This window comes from Daphnia magna, linkage group LG1, assembly GCF_020631705.1.
Source record: "Daphnia magna isolate NIES linkage group LG1, ASM2063170v1.1, whole genome shotgun sequence".
Taxonomy (NCBI): Eukaryota; Metazoa; Arthropoda; class Branchiopoda; order Diplostraca; family Daphniidae; genus Daphnia; species Daphnia magna.
In genome coordinates, this window is record NC_059182.1 from 6,967,854 (window position 1) to 6,991,963 (window position 24,110).

Genomic DNA, 24,110 nt, shown 5'->3' on the forward strand with positions numbered 1-24,110 from the left:
GCCGACCGTTTCGGCTATGATTTTTTTTTCATGATAGATCATGTATGGACCAAAAGTCATGAAAATGTTTTAAAAAATCAGGCCGCGAACTTACTTTTCAAGGCTTCCTACGTCTGGAGACGGACTTATTTTAAAAAGCCCCTAAATATTTAAATTGTTCCGTTTACGTTATGTTTCGTGTCTGTGTGCCATTAATCTCGTTACTTCCTCGCGTCAAAAAAAAAAATTGTATTTACAGAAATTTTGCTCGCAAAATTCACAGTTTCAAAAAGTTGCTTTAGTTAGCCTTGAATTCAAAATAAATAATAAGATGTACAAATGGCGGAACAGAATCCTTTGATTGATAAATTGATTTGAAAAAAATTTAGTCCCATGCTAAGCTCTGTTCCGAGTAGCGCACCTTAGGAACCAAACCACTCATTTAAGGATATAATCCCCCGTAAAGGTAGCTGAATCAGTGCCGCAAAAGTGAAAACAACCTCTACATTTTCTGCCATCATTTGATCTTCTTCAGACTAACCGATGCAAGAGTCGAGATATCGGCAAGCATTTTAAAAGAATATAAGTGCAGTACTGATGACATCCGAACACATGCATTCAAGCTGCGCCGTGAAGAACACAAATGAAACGGAAAAAGTACGTGAGATACTATATTCGCGGCGACAAAGAGCTCCATTAACGGGTGAGTCGACCAGTCCCTTTAGTTTGCTACACGGAAAGAGCGTTGCTTTAGCATTAGTTCAAGTTTGAAGAAGTCGAGCCATGTTTATGAGCCACAAAATTTTAGTTTCAGTGGCAGCTAGGTTGTGTTCATTCGTGTCAGCTCGCTTCTCTCTATATCCTCGATGACTCTAGTAGCGACGTAGTGGTTGGTAGAGAACGAAGCAGGTCTTGGCAATTGACTGTGTGTCTTTGATGGCGTTGCCCAGATGCAGGTATTCGTTTTCAGGGACTTCGATAAGACAAATATATGTTCCTTCCTGTAAGGTGCTGCAAGTCTCGTTATTGCCGGGTGGACCAGCCTAGGTGAGGTTCGAATACCGCTACCCTTTACCATTCAATAGGGATTAACCTTCTTCACAGAAGGGTGAATTCCATCTACCGGTTGAAAAGTTGGAACAAAGATGTTAACGTTTTCATCTGTTTCTATGGGGGGTTGTCAACTCGACAAAATATTCGTATACCCCAATATTTTTAAGCAATAAATACGAAAAATACAAAAAATACAAAAACAATATGAAAAAAAATAAAAATATAAGAAATATAAAAATGTATAAAAAAAATCTAAATCTGCAATATATATATACTTAATATATTGTAATTCTCGTATGGGCGCAGTTATGATCCTAACGAAGATAGGTAAAATTAAAAATAGAAGAACCCTACCGTAAAGTAAGATTTACGGCTGAAAGGGTTAATTGAGTTTTTTTATAAACAAGCATGAAAAACATGTAAAAAAGATCTAAAACAGTTTCACAAAATTTAGCAAATCTGGAAAATATGAAGAAATATGAAAAAAACAAAAAATACAAAAAACTACGAAATAATACGAAAAAATATGAAAAAAATGTGAAAAACATGAAAAAATAGAAAAAAACGTGAAAAATAGAAAAAATATGAAAAAATACAAAATATATTTAAAAATTTATTTAATTTTTAAATTCGTAGAGGAGAGTGGGGTCAATTGAGACACAGGGCAATTGAAACAAAAATTGTTTCTCGCGACGTATCAGAGGAATTTTCTTGAAAAAATTAGGGTAAGTAGAATGAGGGGGTTTACAAGTTTAGAAAAATTAACAAGTTTTTTTATTTTAAACTTTTTAAGTTATCTCGGAAAAATAATTTTTGTACTCTGCCTGTTAATTTTGCTTTATTAATTTTTTTGTTTTGAACCCTAAAATGGTACGCTTTAATCAGAAAATTAGTTTTAAACGAATTGCAATTCATTTTTCTATAACTTAGTGTCATTTATTTTTTTCCTGCATTCTTAAATAATTTTAAATAATTAAATGTAACGATGAGCCTATTGTGGGGCAATTGAAACACTTTGTTAATATTCTCTGTCCGCGAGAGCGTGCATTTTTTTGCAAGTATTTGATGTAATTCATTTCAACAAATGTATATCATTATATTAACACAACTATAATACTTGCATTAGCTGTTTGGGATTTATTTGAAAAAGCATGTAGCTTAATAGGATTTTTTCTAATTTAATTTTTCAAATATTTTAAACTTAAGTACGATATACTATAAGCATATGTAAAAAATCTATATATTGCATTGTACCTTTTGGTAAAATTTGATCACACTAGCAGTTGTGGATGCAGAGATATCATGATTTTGATTTTATGTGGGTATAAAGAAGCTTTTATATGGGAAAACCCACGTTGCAATTGCGTCGACACACCGTTTCAATTACCCTGCTACCATGGCAATTGAAACACAAAAAGTGACCTTAGTTTTTTACAATTTACTGTTTAGTAGTTACATGTTAAAAACCATAAATGAAGTTGGTGCGCTAACAGAACTGTTTTCGTTAATTTTTTAAACGGCTAGTCTAAAGAGAAAACCAATGACTAAATCGAAATCAGCGTTCAATTTCGATTATGCCGTCTGATTTTTGGAGAATTTCAAGAGATGTCATTTTTGGCCGATTTTGACAAAAGTGGGAAGGCTATAGACCAAGATCGGATGCTGAGTTGCCAAGGCTGAATTCCGACCTGCGGTATTTGTCCTCTCGGGCCCTATAGGAGGGAAATGAAAAATAATATATTTAATTAAGTTGTAGTTAGTTTTACTACAAAATCTTTTGGAATCGTGTACTATACCTCTGTGCTGATATAATACAAAAAATTTTATCTCCAAAAAAGCTGTTATTTTTCCAGGAAACTTTTTGAAAGGTACTTGTTTACAATGTACCGTAGCAGACGTAAAGTGATTGACTGTGACTAGTGAGTAGTGACTGTAGTGTCAAACTGTTTTCGTTTTTTATGTCATGAGTAGTGTAGTTTGTGATGTCGGTAATAAGTTATTTGACACAATTAGTCTTTTTAAGTTATCTGATTATGCTAAAGGACTTATTCATAAGGAAAAGAAATTTACTTAGAAAAACGTCTGCTTCTTGTTCTACAGTTGTAATACGGGGAGGGGGTGTTGTGGAAAGGTAAACAGTATCTTTCAAAAGTTTCCTGGAAAAATAACAGCTTTTTGGAGATAAAATTTTTGTATTATATCAGCACAGAGGTATAGTACACGATTCCAAAGATTTTGTAATAAAACTAACTATAACTTAATTAAATATATTATTTTTCATTTCCTCCTATAGGGCCCGAGAGGACAAATACCGCAGGTCGGAATTCAGCCTTGGCAACTCAGCATCCGATCTTGGTCTATACCCTTTCCACTTTTTGATTTTTGGCCAAATTTCAAATTTGGCTTAAAATACATAATTTCGATTCAGAATTGAATGAAAATCACGAAAATCAGGTTTTTTCCTATTGGCCTTCCCCTTTTTCAATTTTTGCCAAATTTCCAATTTTGCTTAAAATACATGATTTCGATTCAGAATGGAATGAAAATCACGGAAATAGGTTTATTTTTCTATCGGTCTTTTAGTTTTTATTTAAACGTTAAAAACCATAAATTAAGTTGGTGCGCCAACAGCACTGTTTTCGTTAATTTTTAAAACGGCTAGTTTAACGAGAAAACCAATGACTAAATCGAAATCAGCGTTTAATTTCGATTATGCCGTCTGATTTTTGGAGGATTTCATGAGATGTCGTTTTTGGCCGATTTTGACAAAAGTGGGAAGCCGGGATGAAGGCGTTGATGATCAGCGCGCGCCTCATAGGACATGTATACGGAGTCTGTTTTGCCGGAAGAGCAAACGGTTTCCGAGATATTATGGCGAATTGGCGACCAGGCCGTACACTATCGGGAACTTCCTGAACGGAGTGAGGGCCCCTAGTACAATAGTTCAACTTAAAAATTCAACTCAACCAACCTAAAAGCATTTTATGATCAACCAAAAAATTGAGCAGCTCAACTACAAGTTCACCACAAAATGCACCCCAACAGTAAGTCTATGCAAGGCCTACTTAATGCTTAAGGCCTGTAAACTCGAATACCTCCTATGGCGGGTAGGCGTTCCCTAGTACGAGCCAATCAGACAAAAAGACAAGGGCTACGACGACACCATCTGTCGCTCGAAATTATAGCCTCATTGAAAAACACCCCAAAAAACTTTAATACTTGTTATAGTTACATAAACACATAAATAAAGATAAAACAAAAAGAAATCAAGTTTTTGAAATGAAAAGTGTGCTAGTTTGACAGCAATTGGCAATTGAGTTGTTAAAAAGAAAAAAGTAGTATGTTAAAGAAATATAAGTTTAATTATGATGTAAATGCTGAAAATATTTTTCTTGTTCATGTAGTTGTAAAATTAATCATTTAGGCAAAAAATCTATAAACGGATTAAACATTTTCAGTAAAAATTTTTTAAAATATTACTCACATTGATAACATGACATAAAATTAACTTGAACCGTCACACTCATATCCATAAATCTCTAAATGGAGTCCTTAACCACCATCACAATAACGATGTAAATTTGATTGTAATGTTAAAATGTAATGATGAAAATATTACTTAGGGGACACAAATCTTTTTCGAAGAGGTGATTTTTTACACTTACTGGAATTCTTTAACTAAAAGTTAAAAAATAAAAGGAAACCCTGTTTTTGCTTAATGTTGTATTGAGGTTTTCGAAGCAGTAGCAGTAGCGAACGCCAGATGGTGTCGTCGTAGCCCTTGTTTCTCCTCTGATTAGTTGTTGCCATTTGCCAGGTAACGAGTCACAGCCATAGGAGGTATTCAAGTTTACAGGCCTTAAGCATTAAGTAGGCCTTAGTCCATGTTTCATAACAGCATTCTGCTCTTCCACAGAGTTTTCCATGATATATCGGTACACGTTTGTCATCCACGTCCACAATTTACCCGGTCCCCTGAAGTTATTCCACAGCTAATCGTTGCTGACAAATAGATTAGTCCTCGAAGTAAGGTTATTCATTGCTTAAATGTCAAAAGAAAATTTCTTCAAAAGAAAGAAAGGTTCTCGTACCTTAATATGTTCACCTTCTTCTCTACCGAATTATTATATCGTTGGAAGGTTTAATGGTTGCAGTGTAGAAATCGAAGATGTGGAGCAAAAAGAGCAATTGTATTCCTATGTATGGTCTTGGTCTGCAACACAAAATTTTGTTCCCATTAAAATTATGTAAAACTAATTTAACAACTATTTTGCATTTAGGGATGTTTTGGGAAAGGAAATCTTTCAAGGAGTTTGCCAAATTTTAAATCCTCTGTGAAGTAAAAACATATAAGATCATAGTTGTAGCAATTGTATTATCATTTCACAAAAACCAATTATGCTTTATTTTCAGTGATGTTAGTGAAACTTCAAACTTGATGGTTGAAGAAGCATTTTTCCTAAGTTATGTCATTGGATGTTTACAAGTTAAATTTCAAGAGAAATTCTTGAATTTAGATGAAATCTGGGATTTGTTTATGAAAACTACCAACAACTTTTTGTCTCGGTATGACATAAAATTTTTTAAATCGCATATTCAACTAACTCCCATGAAATATCTGCTTTCAATATTTGTTTTTGCTTTCTTTTGTATTATATTTTCTCTATGGTTAATCAGCAGGTAAATATTTAAACCTTAAGCTAGTTAAACTCCAACCCTTTTTTAATTAAAATGTTAAGCTATATGCTTTATTGCAAATGTTTACTGACAACTGTCTAATCATAGATATCTATCTTACCAACATTTTCGATTGTCTGGTTGGGTAGTCCGATCGGGTCTGAAGTTTGGCGGAGATTTCAGTATGTCATGTTTATTTGAATTTTTTATTGACTCTCAATGACGGAATTCATTTTCATGTAGTCCTTTACAAACAAGGACCTGAGTTTCATCATGCATCTTATTCAGTAGTAGTGCGTGACCTGAATATGTCCAATGAAAATAATAACAGTTGGATCCAACTTGCCACTATAAACCGTATTACAGAATCTGTATCAAAGGTAGTTTACACTGAAAATTTAAATTTTGTTCCTCATACAGTTTTATTTATTAAAAATGCATTTTGAAATTTTTGACAGGAGCTTCTACTGTGTGATGTGGTACCAATGCATCCTGTACCTAAGTTAACCACTCCGGAATGTCTTAGACATTTGAGATTGAATGTTGTGGTCTTGAAGCGATGGGTTTCTGCACAAGAACGAATAATTGATTAGCTTGTCAGATGTCTTAGACATTTGAGATTAAATGTTGTGCTCCTGAAGCAATGGGTTTCTGCACAAGGACAAATAATTGATTAATTTGTCGAATGAACCCCATTAGATGTGTTAAACTGCCAAGTGTTGCAACTATGTGACTGAATGAATGTAGTAGCAGAGAAGGATGAAGTTTCTCTTTGAGTTTAAGGAGCCTACATTCACCTTATTCAGGAAGTCAGTAATAAAGTATGTCAGTGTGCCTGGTAACAACCTTAGAACCCTGTATCCTCTGTGATCTACCTTTAATTTGGCCAAGGATGATTATCTGTTCTCATTATTCCATAAACTTAGTATTAGTAGTAGTAGTAGTAACATAGTACTTCTTAATAAATTTGCGTGTGTATGTGTGAGTTGTAAGTACAAGAAATACAGAAAATTTATTATGGTATTGATCATATATTGTGTTCAGGTATATTCCCGTACAAATGCTGGAAGCAGCGAACAAGAGCATTTTCTAATTCTCCCCGATGCAATTCTGGGATTTCAAACATGTCCGCCATCGATGTGGTGGATCGCTAGGGAGAAACACAAGTAAAAATAAAAGAAACCACATGGACCAATGTGTTGCCATCTACGCTGTACCAGCAGTCCAGCAGTCTTACCAGCCACGAATTTATTTTAGTAAATAATACCACAGAGTTGTTAACTAAGTATCTCCCTATATAAATCATGACGCGTATTCTTTTTTTTTTTTTTAATCCTAAACGAAACACACATTTATGACAAAAACTAAAAATTTACTCTTACCACCAGGTGGCATATCTGCGGCTATTCGACAGTAGTTCTATATCCACCATCTTCCAGTTCCTGTTGAGATTGTGTGGGTGATAGACATGAGAATAAAAATCGTGAGTTTTATAATTTGAGATGCAAGAGACAGAGTAACTGTAAAGCTAAGAAAGGGTGTGTTTTGGGATAAAGTGATCCTTTTCGACCTACTTTATTTTTCTTTTATCGTTAAGTGAAAAATGAGATTATATCATAAACTCCCTGTAATAAGGGAAACTACTAGTCTTGGTTATGTTTCAACAAAGAACATTCAATTCTAACACTTCGTGCTCGGTGCACGATAGTCGAACTATCGGAAAGTGCGGCGTTCATATCGCGTCTAAGTGTGGTTTGTCTTGTTTTGAAATTGGCCTGCCGCATGAGCCAGACGGGCCTTTCGAGTGTTACTGTTCTACTTGTGTAACCCACCCATTGCTAGACTAGTTTGGTGCAGTATCAAACTGTAACTCGGAGAGGACGTGCAATGTGATTGCTGGCAGTGACTTTCGCAGCAAGGAAATCGGTTGTCAAAGTTGGAGAAAAAAAAATCTAGTATATATTATTATTCGTACTGATGAAAAGGAGATCATTCGGGAAAATTTAAAAGCGACAACAATGTGAGGAGGACTACTCTGTTGCTAGTCTTACGTGTCTCGGCATTAAATGTTTACCCTTAAGTAAGAGTGTTTTGCTCGGTGAAATCCTGCGAATGAGCTTGATGCCTGGTGTGCTGAAAATAATGCAACCTACACCACATTAAACAAACGGTGACGGACGCAGTCTTATAAAGTTAACCGAAAATATCGCCGCTAAGTTGTCAAAAAAAATGGCAGCTGGCGGAGATGATCAATGGCCAACAACAGGGAGTCATGGACATTACTTCCTGAAGAAAAATTTTCACAAGCCGTCTTATTGCCACCATTGTTCTGATTTGGTATGGGGACTTCTTGGACAGGGATACGTTTGTGAAGGTATTCAAAATTTTCATTTTCGATCATTCTACATGGCTATTTGTGCAATCATACATTGGTTTTTCTATAACGGACATGTATTCGAACGTTTTTACTAACACAGTGATTCGTTACAATAAGTTTAACTGCTGGTTAAATAACACATGTAATGTGACATTATTTTTATCAGTAATAATAACTTTAAACAAAGGAATCCGCTAGAAATAAAAAACAACTGAGGGAATCTATTTCACGAGGAGTTGTAAACTCAAAATATTCCTCGAACATTTTGGAAAATTCGTACCAAATTTCACTTAAAAGTTATAGAAAACCTAACGCCATACGCAGGTGTGGCAATATTCCAAATAAATTAGTACACAGGAATTGACAAATAATTTTTGCATCAAACGTTTAATTTTTGGTATGTAACTTATCGAAATAGTTTATTGTGTATTTTATTGCCATTTGTAGGTTTCTCTTTTCCCTTTCTCACCGTCTTTATAGAATGCTAAACAGGTTTATGGTCCAAACTTTAATCGGTTGAAAATACGTAGTTTATCAAATTTTTTTATTCCATGCTCAATCGACGTACTAGAACAGAATCGTGTAGGCGTGAAATAATAGTTTTATGTACATATAAATTAGCTAGTCATTGTATGTGTTTTTGGCGGCAGGCATTAAGCAAAGCTTAAAAGAAGGAGATGTTGAAGTTAAACTAGAAAATACAATAGTTAAAAACAAATTAAGGTGACCCAAAGACGGGCAAAAAGAGGAGTAGAAGGTTCTGTCAACTGGGGAGAGATAAACAAGAAGAGCGAACTTGGGAAATGCAAGGGATGGAGAGAAAAGGAGAGGCGGTGGATGTATTGATTTTCATCTGGAAGGCAACTTAAAGCCTGCATTTCTCGTCGAGTAGACTATCAACCTGAGCTTCGAATTTGACAAATATAATTATGGATATTTTTCGACGGACAAAAGTTGTACTTTTTAAAAATGTTTCGACGTTCCAAACTGTACAAAAAATAAACTTCTTAGTGAAATAGAAAGGGATCGAAACATACGTGAAATAAGTCGCTGCAAACTGACTTTCCAGTAATGAGGCGATAGTGAAATTCATATTCCTTTAACCTTTATTTTGTTTTTGTTTCATAAGGTCTGAAATGCTTGTAGCAGTCGGTAAATTTTTTTTTTTAAACGAAGAATAATGTTCGCCCAGGCTATTAACGAATAACTTTTAACGACGGGCGCTATTTTCGTTTTAACGTTGTCATGTTCGAGAGGTAGTCAACCCAAATGTACGAAATTTTTTTAATTTTCACAAATGTTTGGTTTAGGTTACTTGGTGTTTGATACCTCGTTTAGTGAATTTTAGTGGACATTTTTTATAATTGTACTGGATTTTCTTTTTTTGCTTTTAATCAAAAACTTCTGGCGTTTGTTTGTCAATATTAGAAAAACCTAAAGATATGGGAAAAAAAACGGAAGTGGTAATTTGGTAATATTATACACATTTTGGTCAGAAAAGACGTTTTCTTTCTTTTTTCCTTTCTTTATAGAAAACAGTTTTCGTTGGTTAATGTCGGTTGTTAACCACGATTTCGCCATACTTTTCGTGAAAGCAGCACCACCGAAAAACGTGTTCCTGTAGCTGGCATAGGGTCATGATATGGGAGAAAAGGCTGTGCAGCTGCGTTAGATAGAAGTGTTCCAAATATAATTTGCGGCCAACTATTGATGGAACGGAGAAGTCTGTAGCTGGAGTTGGAAGCTTGCATGAAAAAGTCGTCATCTCTAAATAGAAATAGACAGTAGCGGTGTGTGCCTTGACAAAGGCCCAAAAATCCGGCGCGGACATTTCGGGTTTATTTTGTACCTACTATTATGCCATTTATTTTACTCGAGCAAAAAGCTTGAGTAAAATGTGCGGAATATAACCCAAGCCAAAATTGCCATATGTTTCTGGCATCTATTGTGGATCGTTCACCATGTTCTCGTGGCAATACAGTCAACACTCTGCAGCACTTTTAATTCAAAATCTAGTATTCTTTTCTGCCCAGTTAGGTAGTATTATTTCACGAAAAGAAGCTTTGTAATTGACCTTCTAAAAGTATACCAAGCTTATAGAAAAATCTTCAATAATTTAAGATTAAATGTGTTTCAATAAATTTACACTTAGTACAGTTGAAATAATTGTGTTAGCTCACTGTTTTACGATAGCTGTACTTTCAACTTATGATATAGAAATATTATAGTTCGATTCAATTTACAATTCACTATGCTTAGATTAAGTGCCGTGCCCCAGCAGCCAACAAAACTATAAATGAATTACGATAAAATGCATAATTGGGGTTAATCGTTGGTAAAGTAAATTTTCTAAATATTTACAACATGTACTAACATAGGCTAAGCAAGGCTGAGAAAAACATAACATCTAATGATATCTCAACGATTACAGTTTGCAATTTCGTCGTGCACGATCGCTGCCTTAAGGGAGTTGTATCACCGTGTATCCACATCGCCACCGCACTAATCGAGGTAGGCTTTAAGACCAAGTTTTCAGCTTGAAAGTAGTTTGATTCAGTTATTAAAGTTTGCCATTATTATTAACACTGTATGCTTTGAATACCTACTGTCATTCCTTATTTCGTTTTATGACAATACATAGCGGCCATGGTTTTATAAGCCTCACTGTTTTCGTTACGTTCTTTTTCCACAATGAAATGTAATAATTTGCTTTCATATTCTTGATCACCTCCGCAATTTCCTCGAATTTCTTCCTAGTGTTAACCATCTTTTTGCTTATCAAAAAGACGGCTTGTGTCTTAAGGAGTTAGAGCATAAATCAACCGCATCAATGTGCAAACCGTATCATTTCGGCCTCCAGCAATTCATTACCGTGTTCAATTTTCTAAGCCAAAAATAGTGTCGAATTAAGAAATAATTCCGAGACAAAAAGTCTGTGTATTGATTAACAAGGCTGTTTATTGCTGCCGCGTTATACCGTCCCATACAAAAGATTATTTTTCGCCAAATAATTTATGAGCTTGAGCAGCAGAACTTTTTAAGTTACGACCCGTTATTACTGACATTTCAAGTTTCCATAGTTAAACTGACAAATTTTCGTTAGTACTCGTGCAATCAATTCGGGCAATCTTTCAGTCAGACGGAAAATATTCCATGTCAAAATCTTTGCTTTCTCAGAGTTACTAGAATCCAGCTGTATCCTGTCAAGTGTTGCTATGGTAACTCACTCCCTTTCCTTCGTCTACCGCGTTATCGATCTGGGAACTACACCAAATCACTGATTCTACTAGAGGGGAGGGTCGTTCATCGTACGGATCCATCTCTTCAGCTTCGCGACGGCGCGGCTGCTGTTGCTACTTCTTCATCGATCAGCACTTTTCGAAGCTCAATGTAGAATTTCTCGAGATGGAAAATTCTACAGCGTGGGAGAAGATATTTCGAGCAAACCTCACCGAAATGTAGACTTATTTAGATAGCTGATTAGTTGAATATTTAGTATTGATCGTAAGTCAGTTAGATGGTATAGCTAGACGATGTACGGAGGGATACGACTGCCAGACTGAAATGTTTCATGGTACACGCGTATCGTAACTTATACTTAGCGAGGAAGCAATGACCTACTAATACAAATTTGAGTAAAAAAAAACAGCTCGATGAACTGTTAAAGTAAGGATACAATAATCAGCCTAATTGGACCTCTGATTTGTTGCGGAAACTCTAATTATTATTCCTTGAGTTATAAATTAAACTGTAGTATCTATACTATACTTGCTATAATAAGCATGTAGGCCGTTCGATTAAGCTTGTCAGTGTATGTTTTCTTGTTATTTTATACAAAAAGCAAATTTACGAGAAAACGATAAACAGACTAGGTTTATCAGAGATAGGACTTAAACATATTTAAGTAAACCAAGTAGATCATGGCTAACGTTTCACAAGTTTCACAGAAAAGCAGACACCGAAAATATAGTTTTGAGTGAAACATTCCCACTTTATTAACATGGCCCAGTAGGGTGGCCTTTTTTCCCTGCGAATCTTTTTTGACTTTCATTAGCTCTCGGGGTCACCAGGAGCATCAGTCATAGAATCCCGGTTGTGCATTTATACGTAAATAGCTTTTTCTATTTGTCTGCTAGTGTATCCATATCCTGTCTGTTTTATGCTTTATTTACATCTGTCTCCTATCTTTCGACGGGATGTCGCTTAAAGAGTCATCTAGCGGATCAAACCCACACTCTATCCAGAAGGTAGTAATGTTCTGGTAATAATACGGAAACTGGACACCATGCATGTGTCATGTTTGCCAAAACATTTTTAGTCTCACGTAGGGCTCGGCCCCGATTGACCGAGATCGGGTAAACCGATCTGATCTATCTGTTGAGATCAGTTCGTGTTCTCCAGAAACAGATCGGTTCCGGTGCGGTTCTTCGGTGCGATCGGTTAGATCTGCCGCCATTTTTTAAGATGGCGGCTTAAAAGAAGTCGGGTAAACGGGTAAAAAAACCAGTGTAACCGGTTTTTAGAACCGGGTTTGGGAACTTTTTCTTAGAACCGGGTCGTAGAACCGGGTCCAGCAACTGGTTCTAGGATCTGGGTCCTTTTTTTGTTTGGAACCGGCTTTGATCTGTTTACCCATGGGTAAGAAAATGGATGATCTGCGATCTGTCAGATCCGCACCGAAAATCAAAATTACCTACCCGATCGCCAAAAAAGCTACCCAATCGCCGCGGGGCCGAGCCGTAGTCTCACAAAAAAAAAAGTGAAGTCTTGCACATCGCAGCTCTATTGTGTTTTTGGGGAGAAAAGGTAGAAAAAGCAAAAAGCATTTGAATTGTCTGGTAATGAAAGTTATCAAATAGGTAAGAAAAACAAAAGCAAAAAATAAAGTTGCTTCGTATTTGTACACATCTTGTCCGAAAAGATTTTTGCCTTCTGGCTGTTAAACCAAGTACCTTTTTCTAGCTTTTCCGGAAATTTCCATGGCAAACAAAAATCGGTACGTTGAGGGCATCCAGCACTGAGGGTTTTTCTGTGGAATATTGAAGCAGAACAGGGAACTTTCTCGGGGTTTCTCAAAATTGTTTTCTTTTTCTCGCGGAGAGGAAGTTGTGGATTATTTGGAACATGCTGTTTGGGAATATTTGTTGGGACAAAAGAGGGTAGGTGTACGTATAGTAGGAATAGCAAACGAAAGGCACCATATCATCTTCTTAGTTTTTTGTAAAGAATTCAAGGAATCAAAGAGCGATGTCTTCGATGTTTTCTCGTTTAGAGCAATAAGATGGGAAAATATGAAAGCGCTTAGTTATCATGTTAAGTCAACAAAGCTTTGTTATTTATGCCATTTTTTTCATCAGCTGAAAATTTAAAAACATTTATTTATTTACGAAGCTTCTATTCTTATTTACAGGTCTCTAAGAACATGTTCAGGTTAGGGACGGTTATTTGTATTATATAAGGATAGAAACAAAGAAAAATGTTAACTTAAGATAAATACGTTTCGTTCGATACATCGCAATGTTTGACAAGAATATCGCCATAGTTTGTAACTTAAAATATGTCGTATATTCCCTAACAGGAAACAATTAAATTAAGGAGGCAGGAAGCTTAAAAAAGGGAATTTAATGTCTGCTTAGCTTACAGATCCTTTTCAAAGATGTTCGTCTCCCAATTCAAATGCTGTTAACAGTTAAAAAATTATTGGCAGTTTTACTACAACGCATTCACTCAGTTTTTTTTTTTGCCCTTGTTTCAGACACCAGTCGCACACTTTTGGGCCGAATCTAACCACCACAGTCAAAAACGACGGTTTTGTAACGTATGCCGGAAGCGTCTGGATGACACCTATTCGTTTCGATGTGAAGGTACGAAATAAAAAATAAATAAAAAAAAAATACGATAAAAATAAATTCTTCCGATCCTATCACAAATTTTTATTCTGCTCCCTGGAATTAAATTTTAGAAACATTTCCCTAAGTTAGACGTTTAATAAGAAAAAAATGATAACGTTCATCTTAACGAAATGTGCATTCCTCATGAACCCACTTGAATCCATGTATTTTTGATATTCCTTAGTTTGTGACTATCACGTGCATGCCGAGTGCCAGGATGGAGCCCTGCCAAATTGTCGCCAAGCTTCTACCTACACACCTGGATGGACATTGGAGGATATTCGGCCTACCCACTACTGGCGAGAGGGAAATTTGCCAACTGGCGCCAAGTGTATATATTGCCGGAAATCGTGTTGGAGTGCCGAATGTCTTGCAGGATGGAAATGTGAATGGTGTGGATTTGCGGTAAATGGACCTTTTATACATTAAGAAAAACCCAAAAGAAACATTTACTCTTGTGATCCGCTGCAACAAACGAATTCACCTGCGTAATTTCAATTTATTAGCAGAAAATATACAGTAGGTACCAAAAATATCCATCGTGTAATAGACATCCTTCCGTCTTAAGAGCCCGGTTAAAAAAGCCCCCAAACCGTATGCGTTTTTTGGATATTTTTGGCATCTACGTGTATCACTAATTATCCGCCCAATTCGTTTATAACAGCAGACCAGTAATATGTCAGTAACGAAGCTGTTGTGTCTATATGCTGCTTATTTTATGTTTCCTTTCCTCCTATATGTGCAGGTTCATTCCATGTGTTACAAATCAGTAAATCCCGAATGCAATTACGGGGTCCTTGCGCCAAGTCTTCTTCCACCGCACGCCGTTAGTAATAACTGCCATACAGTGGCATTGGAAACGCTGATAGGATCACAGCCAAGGAGGAGAGAAACAGCATCACGTAAGTATTTCAATGCTAAATGAGTATGAGTTTCCCTTGCTTGCTTTTAATTCTTTAATTATCGATATGCATTCTAAATTGCCACTGGGGTGTAGTAGATGAACGTGAATCCGTTAAACATATTTTTTCACCATAAGTGATATTTTTCTCCTTATGATAAAAGTAGGATAAGTGGAATTGAAATTTGATAACGTTGATGCATTAGATTGATGCTATTTTAATTGCGAAAATGAATATTCATTTTCCTTGTTATATAGGGATTGAATCGGATCTCCCAGAGTCAAATAGTGTATTTCCAAAATCGGGAAAATCCTGTTTGTCTGATGCTCGTGAAAATGATGCATGCTGAACAATCGTTACAGAAAAGCATAATGCAACGAATATAGTAGTTTAACGAACATTCGTGTCAGTGCTGTTGTGCGGTTATGAAATATTGATTCCACAAATTCATTAGCAGGACGCTCGGTAATAGCCATAAAAATAGAAGATAATCACCTTAGTTCGTACGAAAGAAACTTCCCCTGAGAAGATTAATGGGAAAATTTGTTTGGCTACTCTTCTACACAAATATTTGGGTCACAGGTTTAGTTGGGTAATGTTATGTTCCAAATTAAATTTAGCTGAACATGACATTAAGAGAGATTGTACAAACCCATTCTCTGATTTACCATCTTCCGACCCCTATGGAGGAAACATTTGATTCCGCGGAGGGAAGAATCTTAACTAGGAATTATCAATTCATCAACGTTCCGCTTTCTTCTTATCCCATAGGAAACGTTTTTCTTAGTGCAAAACTATGTACAGTGTACACTGGAGCATTTTCTGTTGTAACATGTCAGAAAAAAAGGCAGCTTAAATAGAATTTTACTCGTATCATTTGATTACAATTTCCACAGCAATATAAAAATTTTTAGAATAATTTTTTTCCCGTATATTTTACGTATACGTCTCCTACAATTTTCGCTCATGTGCTAAACTAATACTTTATGAATTGATTTTTTTAAAATCAGCCCTCATTTGGCTTCTTATGTTATAGCATTATAGTTCTGAATGAAACAGTTGATTACGCATTGCAAACGTCATACTGCCTTGTTTTGCGTATCCTACTTTGTACTGACATCCAAAAAGTACATAGAGCACTTGGCCTGTACTCTATGGAACCATGGCAACACTCGGTAAATAAACTGGGATGCATATGGCCTACGATTCAATGATTGCAATAGTAATGACGTGACAATCAAGTAGGCCATACAGTACTTTATAGTGAATAATTAACATTGCTTTAATGGGTATCTCTTAACGTAACATAATAGTTCAACGCAGTATAGCCTAATTTGGGAAAAGACGGGAAAAGATAGCAAATTAAATGGTGGAGATGTAGTAAATAAAAATTTGCCATTACAATATTAGGTGATTTACTTTACTATTACTCTAATAATAGCCAGTTTATGTTTAACATCAGTAATATGAGAGCGTGTTGTATTTTACCTGTGTGATAATATGATTCATCTTGATGCCATTTATAGTTTTCTTTTTATATACCACCATACCAATGAATAATTATGCCGTTCTCAACTCAAAAATCAACTAGAATTTTGACTTTTCTGTTTCTTGTTTCATGCCTTAGCCCGGAGCATTTCAGAAGATTTTTCCAGCGGTGGTGGTGGTGAAGCTGCCAATAAATCATTCCGTGAAACTGATGATAACTATAGTCAAAGCCGAGAACGAGATCGATCAAGGGAACGCGATGACCGCGATGAAGGTTCATTTCGACTTGAAAAAAGTCTGTTTTATTATCCAATTATTGATTTCTATTTTCTATTTAGAATTGATTAAAGTGTACGATGGGATCGCTTCGTTTCGCCACCATAGCTACAAACTGATCTCCGTTCCCCGACACACCAGTGTTGAACAACTAGTCGCAGCTGCTATGTGGGCATTTCACCTGACAGGAGATCCTGGTAATTAATTACGTGTCTTGTTATTATTTACAGATGTATGAATGGTATTAACGCATCACGGTAAATAATCGGCTTCAAGTATTAGCTATTAGTAGTAATATTATATAATCGGTTTAAGTGATTTAAATTCAACCTTTTTGAGCCTCTTTTTTTTTTTTTTTTTTTTTTTATTTCACAGGAGACTATTATCTTACAGATCTGTGCGGAAATTCCGAGAAGGAAATTGAGGAGCCCTACCCGATACCCTTACTGACACGAGTAGACGGGAGGAAGCCAGCCCTATTACTCCGTTTTCGGTAGGATTTTCTATTGCTTGACTTGATTTCAACCCTGGAAATCTAGGGGGCGATGGGGAGTAACTTTGATCCAAAATGTATAGCATATTAGATGCCAAATTGAGACTTAAAATCCATTACGTTTGTTTAAGATTCAAGCTCTTTGAGGGTAGAAAAGCTCGTGATGAAACTTGATATTGTGATAATATGGTAGTAAATCGTAGTCTACAAGAGTTCTTGTTTCTTATGTCAGCTGAACTGCCACCCGAACAAACCGTTATAACACCGAGAATGTCCAACATTTTATAAAAATTGTTTACGACGTTTTTGACTAACAACATTTAGTTAATTTGACAGTTCATGCTTGAATTTGCCTGGTATCTATAACATGATCCGTGAGAAATAGACGCATAAGGGATTGGTTTCACAATTTCCATGCATTAAACCTTAAGCTAAGGGCACTTCCTAACTTTTGTTTGTTTGTTTGTTTGTTTGTTTTTTGTTTTTTTCCCTCTGCTTTGCTAAATTGACAAACCAGGGAATCAACCGATTCTGGTTGGGTCCGCGTTCATGCTGGAAGATTACAGGTGTCTGAATCTCCCAAGCTTGTACCGGTTAGCAGTGGTACCAGCGCTGCTAGTCTGCTCAGCGAATCACTGCCCCTCTTCGGGTTGGAATCTGCAAACCCAGAAGATTTTTCTGTTACGGAAATCATCATGCACAAAGGAGGTAATTCAAATGTTTGATTTTCATTTTCTTTTTCACAATATACTAATTTTCTAAGCAAACTCTATATGTTCATCTTTATTTTTTGCTTTTCTTGCATGCGATTTGTGACGGCAATTCACATAAACAAAATAAAAGTTTCGGAACGAGTTCTTTCTCGGGACGAAATTCCATGGGAATCGCTAAAGCAAATAGGCCGAGAATCTCTTCGTCAGATGCAACGCACTCGGTTTTACCTTCAACCGAAAGAAGTTCCATGCAGTGAAAACCTGGCTGTGTTTGTTAGCAATTTGCCGTTTAACCTTTCTCAGCGTCAGTATGAGAAGATTCTCCTTGACATTCTCGGGAAAGGTAGTTGATCATTGTCTTCCTTTTGCAAAGTTTAAGTATTTTTACTTAAAAAAACGCTTCCTATATCTTTATCAAGATAATAAATACTCTTCAATCGGACCAATTTATTATGAGTATGGTTCAATGGTGTTAACCTATCAGAATTTCGATGATGCCATACAAGCTTGCTATATTTTGAAAGATGCAACCTATGAGGAACGCAGCCTATCAGGTACGAATAAAAACTTGTTCATTGCCATTTAACTTGTGGAATCTATCCCTCTTTTTGTTGTCTTAATTATTTTCCAACAGCCGCTTTGTTGCCAAATATTATACCTCAGCTGATTCCTCCCGAAGTTCAACCTCTTTTGGTTTTTGTAAACGTGAAATCGGGTGGATGTCAAGGCCTTGAACTAGTCACAAGCTTTCGTAAGCTTCTCAATCCATATCAAGTTTACGATCTGGATATTGGTGGACCTTTGCCGGGCCTTTACGTGTTTCGACACGTTAAGGATTACCGTATTCTGGTATGTGGGGGTGACGGCACCATCGGATGGGTTCTACAGTGTCTCGACAACGTCGGCCAAGACAGTGAATGCTCTTCACCGCCTTGTGCTATTGTTCCACTTGGTACAGGAAATGATTTAGCCCGTGTTCTCCGCTGGGGATCAGGTAATTTTTTTTCAAAGTTAACTATTCAGAAAAAGCTAAATGCCCTTTAATAAAAAAAAATTAACAATTTTGTTTGTTTGTTCAGGTTATACTGGAGGAGAAGATCCCCTAAATCTGTTACGAGATGTCATAGAAGCCGAAGAAATTCGACTTGATAGATGGACCGTGGTTTTTCATCCATCAGACGAGAAACTATTTGAGGACGGTAAAGGTGGCTGTGGAACAGGGGGAGTCATGTCAACATCGACAGCCATTTCCAACGAGGATAACACCCAAATATTTGTTATGAACAACTATTTTGGAATTGGAATCGACGCCGACCTTTGCTTGGATTTTCACAATGCGCGAGAAGAAAATCCCAATAAATTCAATAGCCGGTAAATTATTGAAACATTGTACGGATTCATCTTTTTCAAGCGTCATTTTACACAGTGTCTTCAAGTTACTCGTTTCAACTCTTTGGAACATAATTTCTTCGTTTCTTTTTTTCCAGTTTACATAACAAGGGTGTGTACGTCAAGATGGGTATACGAAAAATGATGGGACGCAAAATGTGCAAAGACATGCACAAGGAAATCCGGTTGGAGGTGGACGGAAAATTAGTGGACCTACCCCCTGTCGAAGGCATTATCATTCTGAACATTTTAAGGTAATATAGTTCAATTGAAGGAGGAATGAATTAAAGATTGGTTAACGTGGTTTTTTATTTTCAGTTGGGGATCTGGTGCGAACCCATGGGGCTTTGAACGTGACGACCAGTTCTCAGTGCCAAATCATTGGGATGGCATGCTGGAAGTTGTAGGCGTTACTGGCGTTCTCCATTTGGGTCAGATTCAGTCGGGACTACGCTCTGCTATAAGAATTGCACAGGTCTAACATAAAGATGATAAATTGACGCCCTTCATTGAAAAATTCATTTTCTTGAAAAACAAAAAACAAAAACAGGGTGGGCATATCCGTATACGTATGAACAGTGAACTACCAATTCAAGTAGATGGTGAACCTTGGATTCAATGTGCTGGCGAAATAGTTGTACTGAAATCAGCATTGAAGGTAAAAATTTATTTCATCAAGATCCGATTTTAACACTACTTACTTGATAAGACCATTTCTCGGCTTGCATTATTTATCAGCGGGGACTTGTCTTTTATTAAGAGAATTGCACAAGAAACTGGGGCAAGGGGGGGATTCCCAACCCGAAAATTGTTCCCAGGCTTGAGGGAGGCAATCCGCTTATAAGACCGTTTGATTCTAAGATCTCGCACCAATTGGTTTCAGAATCCTCACGAGGATTAGAAGTGTCGGAGATTGCCAAACCAGAGTATCCTATGAAATATTGCTTAGCACCAACTAGTCTAGAGCTATTACGATTTGTTAGATATTGCCGGATCTATGGTTTAACTGTCGACCGGTCTCGTTTGAAGAGAGACGGTAAATAAAAGTTTGAACGGAAGTCGACAGAAAGCTTTATACGATCTGAACGGAGTTAAATGTTTTGACCTCGTTGAGCTGCTGTTATGATCGGCTTTGTAGACCAAATGGAGAGTCCGACAGTTAATCGATGAAGCCAGCTGAGAGCAGCCAAATCGGTTGTTTAAATCTCGAATCCTGGGACTATAGACAATTCGAGGCATACAAAACGAACACAAACAAATAAAAGATCCGTAAAAACAGACAAACAAGGTGATCCATTGGCGTGAAAATGAGGTGTCGTTACGTTGGCGTTTCCGGCCTTTATTATATGGCTTGCACCAATCCCAATTGAATTGTGCTTAATTATCAAATTAAAAAAGGGTGAAGTATAGGTTGTCTCTTCTCTATCACGGTCGTTGTTCTTGATTTTCTCTTGCCATGGAGGGAATTAGCTAGAGAAGTACAAGTTGTTGCGTTCTTAGACGGGAGTTTAGATCGCTTTTCTGCAACTGGATCTTGAACCAGTTCGTGCTCGCGTGTTCCACCTAGTTTTCCATCGATCCATACTTAGGCTATTTAAGACCTCGTTCCCTTCTTGGCTTTTCCCACCTGACTGTTAAAGCATTTTCGTATTTCGACTACTTCGTACTGCTGTAGTGAGGTTTTTCTTGTCTTTAAATGCTTACTTATAACCGGTTAACTGGAGCATGGTGACCCCTATCTCTAGGAGTAATAAACTTCCTCGTCGTTAGCGTTTTCCGACAAAGAGCCTTATAACGAAATCGATACCGTGCTACTCACCTTTATCAGCATTAATGCAAATAGATTTCTTCTATTGGTTCCGACATCTACCAATCGAACGAAGTTCACAAATTGTAGGAACTTTCAAGGAGCGTACCCTTCATAGGGTGTTGTGATTCAACGTAAAAATTAAGTTCGACTTTAGAGTGCATATAAAGTTTCTACGTAAAGAGATGAATGAATAAATGTTGAACGAACTCACAGGCTACCATGTTAAAAAAGAAGAAAGGAAACATCCCAAGTAGCAATGTGGGTCACAGCGGCAATCATACTGTTGGAAACAGCAAAATCCGTTGTCCTGCAGTGATTCCAGCAGCATCTGAGTTGGACAACAGTGGCTTCGACGAATCTCAAACTACCCCGGGTAACAAAACACAGATCTATTCAACGACCGTGTGAAAATTTGAGGTCGAAGCCAATCTCACCTCAAAACGTATTGAAATTTTCTTTCTATCACGGAAGAGAGTAGCACAACCCACTTTCCTGTGGGCTCTCAAAATCGCCGGCAATAGGTAACCACGGATTTTTTCAAAGATAAAAAAAAAAAAAAAAGATGAAAATTTGATCTTGTTCAACATTGCACCGTACGGTAGATCTTCTCATCCCCATCACACAGTTTTTTCCCTCCTTCACATGTTTATTTAATTTCCAGTTTCAACTGTCCCTGCTTCCCTTGAAAAAAAAAAGAACGTGCATAAAAAAGGTAAAATCGTGCCATGCCTCTTTCTTTGCTAGTTCGCCTTTCATGTTTCCGTTTTTTTAACCAGTCAACGTACTCTTTTTATATGTTCCGTTTATAGCAGTTATGTTGCGTATGTCTTAAAACGTATTTAAGAAATTTCCCATTCCATTACCTAGCTCCTATAAAAGTATCCAGTAAATTTAAAACAACTCAATTTTAAAACGAGGCCGGAACAGATTTCAGAACTACAAAAAAAAAAAACAAAAAAAACAAAAACAAAAACAAAAAAAAAAAAGTTTAGCCCATGTTGAGGACTGTTACTTGATTGCGATGGGTGCACGATTGTTTTGTTGTTGATTTATGATTATTTATATCATATATATATACACAAAATGTATATATGTATCTGCTGTGCAGGAAATTTTCTTAAAGGTAATGAATGAAGTTCAAGCTGTAAGTCTGCAACAAGAAACTCCTCACTATGGGGATATTAGCGAATTGGTTAGCTGGAACCAATTTTCACTTTGATTTGGAGCAAAGGTTTCCAGGTTTTTACTGAACATAGTCTAGTCAAATAAATTCGAGTTGTCTTACTTAATAGTGTTATGGGTCACAAAGTTATTAAGCTTCTCGTCCAATGCTATATTCAATTGTCGCTAGGTAATTAGATGTTTTCTGTATTCCTGGTCGTTTGAAATCTACGTTTTCATTGAATGTTTTCTGGCCCCTTACTTTTTCTTTTCTTATCAATATGGTGGTGTTTGATGATCATCGGAGATCATCACCAATCATTGAACCTCGTAATGAAAATATTGTTCAGACAGGAAATCCAGTAGGTTTCTGAATGGATTGTCCCTAATGCCGATTATCTCGCTTTTCGTAAAATAAAAAAAGGCATGGAACTTTCAGACGTTTGTTATATAATTAAAAAATAATAAATTGCCTTCGCCTAACCGAAAATACAGCAAAGAAAAAAAAAATCACTGGGATAAAAAAAAATCTTCGAAACGGAAATCTGCTATATCAGATGTAGTTCTACGATTGAACCGTTAAATGAAAAATCCCGCTTGCCATCCTGTAAAAGAAGATCATGGTAAACGAGATGACACCGTAAAGTAATCAAAGAAATAGAATACAAGCATAAACACGAATCTATTTATTATCTTTATTTTAAAATCTGGTACAAATGTGTTTGTTATTCGGTAATATTTGTGATGTATGTTTTTAACTGCATTCAATTAAAAAAATTACTTTACGTTACTGGGTTATGTCTATTCCTGCTGACGTTTATCTTAGTTTCTTTCGAAATCGTCTTTTTGCAAAATTGTTGTTCTAGTGATGCAAATTTTCCTTGTCGGCACATCGAACGGATAAGTCAGAAATGATTGATCCCAAGACTATTTAATTTTCTAACATTTGTTTCGTCGGTTATTTGAATTTTGACTAATCACGTTTTCATAGATAGCTTTAATTCAGATCTTGTTCCAGAATAACTTATACATAATAATCGTTGTTTTGTACCAGTCGTAGATTAAGTGCTATAGCGCTTAACTTAACTTAACTTACTTCCTATAGGAATACCCCATTTGTGTCATGGATGAAGACATATTCGGTATTTGATGAAATAAATGAATGTATGAGCTTCATCACTGTACGCGATGTCAAAATTACTGAAAATATTGTAATCAATTATAATATTTCAAGGATAATGTTTGTTTTCTCATTTGTTGTAACTTTTTAAGAATTGAAATACAGGTTTTTGATAACTGCATGAGTGCATGTGATATGTTGGAAATATTCTAAAAATAGTTTCAAGGGGTACGACTCCGATCGCCCACACTTTCAGTTTTTACCCCCTCCCCCTTTTTTTAGGCTCGTGTTACTACTTGAAAAGCATAAATTTCTTGTGCACTAGAACTGAAACGAATTTCACCGTTGACTGGAATCTACAAAGATATTTTAGAATTTCATTGGAAAAAAAGATGTTGATCACTGTTCTAAAAATAGCTGTTCGAGAATTAGACCCTATTGACAATGTCCTATTCTGTAAAATTTCCTGATTTCACTGCATGCAAAGCAAGGAAAGTAAAAAAAAATGTATGCTTTGGTCAACTTTGTTTTCTTTCTTCCTTTATTTTTTTTTCTAGCAAAAACATTTAATTGCATTTGAATCTAATATATTTGCCCAAATATTCTCAGAGAAGGCTTTCCCTAATTTTTCCCGATTTTTCCGCTATATTCAATGATTGGCATTTCTAGTTGTGTGAGGATGCAGATATTTTCTGATTTTCTCGTTTAAAATTTTACTCTACTTTTGCTAAAATGCAACATGCTGTTAAATGGTAAGATTACATAGAAACAACATTATAAA

At 36.2% G+C, this 24,110-nt stretch overlaps 2 protein-coding genes and 1 long non-coding RNA gene across 6 annotated transcripts; 2 read left to right on the top strand and 1 right to left on the bottom strand.

Moving 5' to 3' along the window:
* The first annotated feature begins 4,939 nt into the window (after nt 1-4,939).
* LOC116936186 (tRNA-splicing endonuclease subunit Sen2) lies at nt 4,940-6,732 on the top strand. 3 transcript variants are annotated; one of them, XM_032943365.2, is made up of 6 exons: nt 4,940-5,232; nt 5,313-5,371; nt 5,446-5,598; nt 5,818-5,891; nt 5,953-6,089; nt 6,168-6,732. In XM_032943365.2, the coding sequence occupies exons 1-6, from the start codon at nt 5,080-5,082 to the stop codon at nt 6,300-6,302; spliced, it is 711 nt and encodes a 236-aa protein (XP_032799256.1). In that variant the 5' UTR covers nt 4,940-5,079; the 3' UTR covers nt 6,303-6,732. The 3 variants fall into 3 exon arrangements, with proteins under 3 accessions (XP_032799256.1, XP_032799262.1, XP_032799258.1); XM_032943371.2 differs by having other exon boundaries at nt 4,963-5,058; XM_032943367.2 differs by having other exon boundaries at nt 5,092-5,243.
* Nucleotides 6,721-7,078, bottom strand: LOC116936225. The gene is made up of 2 exons (XR_004401636.2): nt 6,947-7,078; nt 6,721-6,859 (listed from the first exon to the last, which is right to left on the bottom strand). It is a non-coding gene; the product is annotated as an uncharacterized LOC116936225 (long non-coding RNA).
* A 59-nt stretch (nt 7,079-7,137) lies between these two features.
* LOC116936210 (diacylglycerol kinase theta) lies at nt 7,138-23,510 on the top strand. 2 transcript variants are annotated; one of them, XM_045168130.1, is made up of 17 exons: nt 7,138-8,083; nt 10,518-10,597; nt 13,842-13,950; nt 14,162-14,382; nt 14,723-14,879; nt 16,507-16,641; nt 16,706-16,840; nt 17,019-17,136; nt 17,654-17,844; nt 17,980-18,192; nt 18,269-18,403; nt 18,484-18,843; nt 18,929-19,220; nt 19,337-19,492; nt 19,557-19,713; nt 19,789-19,896; nt 21,262-23,510. In XM_045168130.1, the coding sequence occupies exons 1-17, from the start codon at nt 7,939-7,941 to the stop codon at nt 21,454-21,456; spliced, it is 2,907 nt and encodes a 968-aa protein (XP_045024065.1). In that variant the 5' UTR covers nt 7,138-7,938; the 3' UTR covers nt 21,457-23,510. The 2 variants fall into 2 exon arrangements, with proteins under 2 accessions (XP_045024065.1, XP_045024066.1); XM_045168131.1 differs by lacking the exon at nt 10,518-10,597 and having other exon boundaries at nt 8,066-8,083.
* Nucleotides 23,511-24,110: the final 600 nt, after the last annotated feature.